At 32.3% G+C, this 4423-nt stretch overlaps 1 protein-coding gene across 1 annotated transcript; it reads right to left on the bottom strand.

The window, feature by feature from the left end:
* Nucleotides 1-2540: 2540 nt before the first annotated feature.
* LOC146993373 (E3 SUMO-protein ligase ZBED1-like) lies at nt 2541-4049 on the bottom strand. Its single transcript, XM_085808242.1, has 2 exons — nt 3169-4049; nt 2541-3087 (listed from the first exon to the last, which is right to left on the bottom strand). The coding sequence occupies exons 1-2, from the start codon at nt 4047-4049 to the stop codon at nt 2541-2543; spliced, it is 1428 nt and encodes a 475-aa protein (XP_085664368.1).
* Nucleotides 4050-4423: the final 374 nt, after the last annotated feature.

Raw genomic sequence — 4423 nt, 5'->3', positions numbered from 1 at the left:
AGAAATAGCTTAAAATTCCTTGCATCGAAAAAATTTGCATATTTTCATGCAAAGTAACTTAAGTAAAAGACTCGCAACTCGAGATTTTCCATATGCATAACGGGAAGATTATTCTCTTTCCGGTAAACAGCATTCTACGAATACAAATCTTCTGCTAGGCTGATAGTTTTCATGTATCCTGCAATTAATCAAAATTCAATCTTCCTCAAAGGTAGACACTCCAGTCAAAACTATTTTGCGCTAGTTCCCAATCAGATCCGCATTCGTCTTCTCAATTTATTTACTGTTATATCTTTATTCTTGAAATAAACGTAAGAAAACTTTGTCTGTTCAGGTAGTCATATCTAGAACGAGGTCGATCGTGAGCTACTAGTACATCATCACAACACTCTTAATAGCTCACATATAAATATTTTTTTTAAGGTAATATAAAAAATAATATAATAATGAATACATGATTATATACTAAATTCAAATCATAACTCGAAAGTCGTGAGATAAACACAGCAGTTATATGACTTAAATGAATACAGAGTCGGCATTGCGCGACTCTCTACTCTACCAGCGTTCTTCTGTCCACTTGATATCTTTGCTTTGGTCTATACAGCCGAAGATTAATTTATTTGCGGCAGTAGTTAGAATTTTGGGCTAGCTTGTTAGCTAATTAATTTAGAATTATTTGTTATTTACTTAAGTTCTGATTTTGCGTTATTAGCACATTGTGTGCGGATGAACTTGTGAGGCCAAGTAGGCGAGCTTTGTTAAATTCTTCTTGTAAGTGAAAGGTTGATTTATGGCTTGGCAAGATATACCTGCATGCAATGAGTTAAACTACAAGTGCTCTACAGTATTATCCATTCAACTGCTGATGAACACTAATTATGAAAAATGGTAACAATTTGTCGGAGTCTGAAAGCTGTTTGTCTGTTTTATAGAACGATTTCCACTTTACTTTGCAGCAATATCTTTGGATAAAGTTACGATTACATGATGTATCATCATTGGTATTTTTTCATTTCAAAACTGATTTGGCAGTTGCATTTTCTTTCCTTTAGAAGAATTATTCATAGTAGTAGAATAACTATATAAATATGATTCTTTATAATTGCTTTTTTTCAAGCAGATTTAATAAACTATCATCATTCAATTCATTATACTATCTACTTTATCACAAATAGGTGCGTATTTGAGAATAACTATGCACTTAGTTACATAATTAACATTAATTTACTGCTTTACAATGGTTACACTAATGTTATGTTTTCAGAATATCTAATGTGTTAAATGGTCTAAAGTCTATTTTGCTTGGTTTAAGGTTGCTTTCTAAGAACCATTATAAAATTTAATTAATTTGTTAATAAATTGAGTGTGAAATATTAAATTAATACAAAACTACTTATTTGTACATAAGAAACAAATACTTGAAATATTCTTACTTCAGGTTGTATTTTGTGATTATACATATGACACCGTGTGCAAAATATAATATCTCTGCTGAAAATTTCTAAGAACAAACATAGAATACTATTATGAAAGTTGGTAAAGATAACATATGAAACCTTTATTCTCCTAAAAAGTACAGCAACAAATTTTTTAATAGAATGCTATATTATTTTACACACTGTAAATTTAGAAATAATTATATATAATGTTTAAAATATATAAAGAACATACATGACAGGCAATGTATTCATAGATTGGTTGTTATATAAAATAGTTAATGTGCATGTTACCTTGCTTATTTTAAATTTTATAAAATTATTTTAAAAAATCTTTCGCGGAGCCGGATTGATAGTCCTGAAAAAACATGCAATGAACATTTTTGTTTTGTTTTATTTTTTGAGATACAACACCGTAAACAACGTACACTAATTTATTTACAAATGCATTCCTTTCTTTTGATCTCCAGAATTTTATTACCCATTTCACATGAGTATTCTACAGATTTTTTATTCACTTCGGTATCTTTTCTGAGAATAAAATCTAGAAAATTATTACAGAAAATTATACATTATTAAGTCATTTATTTCTAAATAAAAATGATAATATCAACTCAGATACATAAAGAGGCATTTGAGTGAGAGACGAATAAAACCAACCCCTTAACTTGTTGATATAAAAAACTGCTCACCAAGAGTAGTCTCCGGCAGTGTCTTATTCTGACTGGGTCAGTTTCTTCAATTACCGGTTGGTTTTAGCAAACTTTGTACATATAAATATTATATATTATACATATTTTACACATTTCTGTATTTTGAACTATTCTTGTTTTGTTATTCTTATTCAGATCCCTTTTTATGTTGGCCTATTGATAAATCAATGATTATGATTATAATATGATATGTAAAGCATTATGTTTGTTCAGGTCGATCATAACAATTCCTAACATTGTTTTAAATGACATTCGATTCGACAACATTAGGAAAATTATATATGGACATTAAAAATTAAAAAAACTATGAAACATTTTATGCACATTTTAAAAAACTTACAAAAATAATTAAATTAAGCATTACAGAAAGAACAATTTCATATTATTTTTAGCGAAGTAATCTTTTGTTCATGTTTAAAAATAAAACTTTTTCCATTCGTTTTGGTTGAATGGAACAACGTTTTTCACTTTGTATTTGCCCCGATTTCGAAAACGTTCTTTCGGATGGTCCCGAGGTAGCCATGATCGATAAATATTTCTCTGCTAAAATTGAAAGTTCGGGGTAGAGTAATGCCCGCGCCTGCCACCATTTTAATGGGCACTCATTCCTAGAAAGAATGCGTTCCTCAAAATATTGCCTCATAGTGACGATGCTGGATACAGTTGAGTTTGAGACGGAGTTTGATGTCACTCTTGCATCAAAGTCTTTCCATATTGAGTCCTCGTTAGTGTCAGTGAATATTGCTGGCGTGACTTTATTTGATTGCACTGTCTGCTGTTTGTCAACATTAAAATATTTTTCAAGTTCAGTTTTCAGCAGAGTTTTAGCACACTCATAATTTGATTCATCAGCTAGTCTGAATGCCAACTTCTTAAACCGCGGGTCTAATAGTGCTGCTTTAGATAATATTGGGTTTCTATAACAATTTTTGAACCTGTATTTGAATTCTGTTATTATTTTATTAGATAGATTTTTTCCAATTTCTGTATTAATATTTAAATTTAAATTTTCAAACATGCTAATTACACTTTCAGTCGCAGCTAAGACCATTGAAACAGTAACCTTATTTTCAGACGACATTTCTTCGGTTAGCTGCTTAAATGGTCTTAAAATTTTAATTACATCTGGAAGAGCCTGCCAGTCACTTTCTGACAGATTTGCAACTGGATTGTGTAGGAGTCCAAGGGCCGCTTCTAGAGGCTCCTGAAGGATACACATTCTTTCTAGCATATCCAGGGTGCTGTTCCATCTGGTCACTATGTCCATTTTTAATTTAAGAGGCTTTTCGCCAGGCCTCAGCTGCTTTTGCACTTCAGCAAATTTTTTCGTTGCCAACGGACTTCTGTGAAAATGCTCCACGATGGTTTTTATTTTTTTTATGAGGCAATCTAGTTCAGCGCCTTGATGTCCCGCACGCACAATTAAATTAAGCGTATGCGCGACACAAGGCAAATGTTCAAAATTGGCCAACCGTATGGCTGCTTTCATATTTGCTGCATTGTCTGTTACGCAGACAAATATTTTATTTTGTAAATTCCAATGGGACAGCAAGTTACATAATTCCTTCTTTATATATTCGGCTGTATGTCGCTCATGACATTCAAAACAGCCCAATAGTGCATACTTCAGCTCCCAATTTAATATATAATGGGCAGTAACGGCCTGATGTGAAGTCGCTGCTCGCGAAGTCCAAGCATCGGTCGTAATTGATACAAAGTTTGCACTCTGCAATTCTTCTTTTAATCTGCTTTGGACTTCAAGGTACTGAGCGTCCAGGAAGGTATTACTAAATGTGTACCTTGAAGGTAATTTGTAACCAGGTTCTAAATAATTAATTAGCTCTTTAAAACCAGTATCTTCAACGACAGAAAAAGGCTGTAGGTCTTTGACTATCATATTAAAAATTAAGTCATTTATTTTTTTTTTCCCGTACTACACTTACGGGGCGTTTAAGGAAAGTACTCAGCGTCGTTTGTTTTAAATTTGTTTGAGATATCAGTTCTATTGAATGATTAATATGTTCAGTACTTGCTGCTGATGTTGATGACACAGGAACTTCTTGAATTATTGTATCCGACATGGAGCATAGAATGACGTTTTCGTAAGTTGACCTGCGTTTTTTTATGAGGTGTTTTTTTAAATTTGTTGTTGAGCCACCTTTTACTGAATATAGCGAGTGGCAAATATCACATTTTGCCTTCTCATCGGTAGCCTGTGTAAAAAAATCTCCATAGCCGACTTCTCTTCCTATCCATTATAGATTGCACTGT

Source organism: Stegodyphus dumicola, chromosome X1, assembly GCF_044657685.1.
Source record: "Stegodyphus dumicola isolate Sdum_Otavi_A_Nest chromosome X1, ASM4465768v1".
NCBI classification, from domain to species: Eukaryota; Metazoa; Arthropoda; class Arachnida; order Araneae; family Eresidae; genus Stegodyphus; species Stegodyphus dumicola.
Note: the sequence above shows the minus strand (reverse complement) of the source record. Positions and strands in the feature narration are given on the sequence as shown.

Coding starts and splice junctions, on each gene's coding strand:
- LOC146993373 (XM_085808242.1), bottom strand. CDS start 4,049: ATGATAGTCAAAGACCTACAGCCTTTTTCTGTCGTTGAAGATACTGGT. Junction 3,088..3,168: donor ACTGAAAGTGTAATTAGCAT/GTTTGAAAATTT, acceptor ATTCAAATACAG/GTTCAAAAATTGTTATAGAA.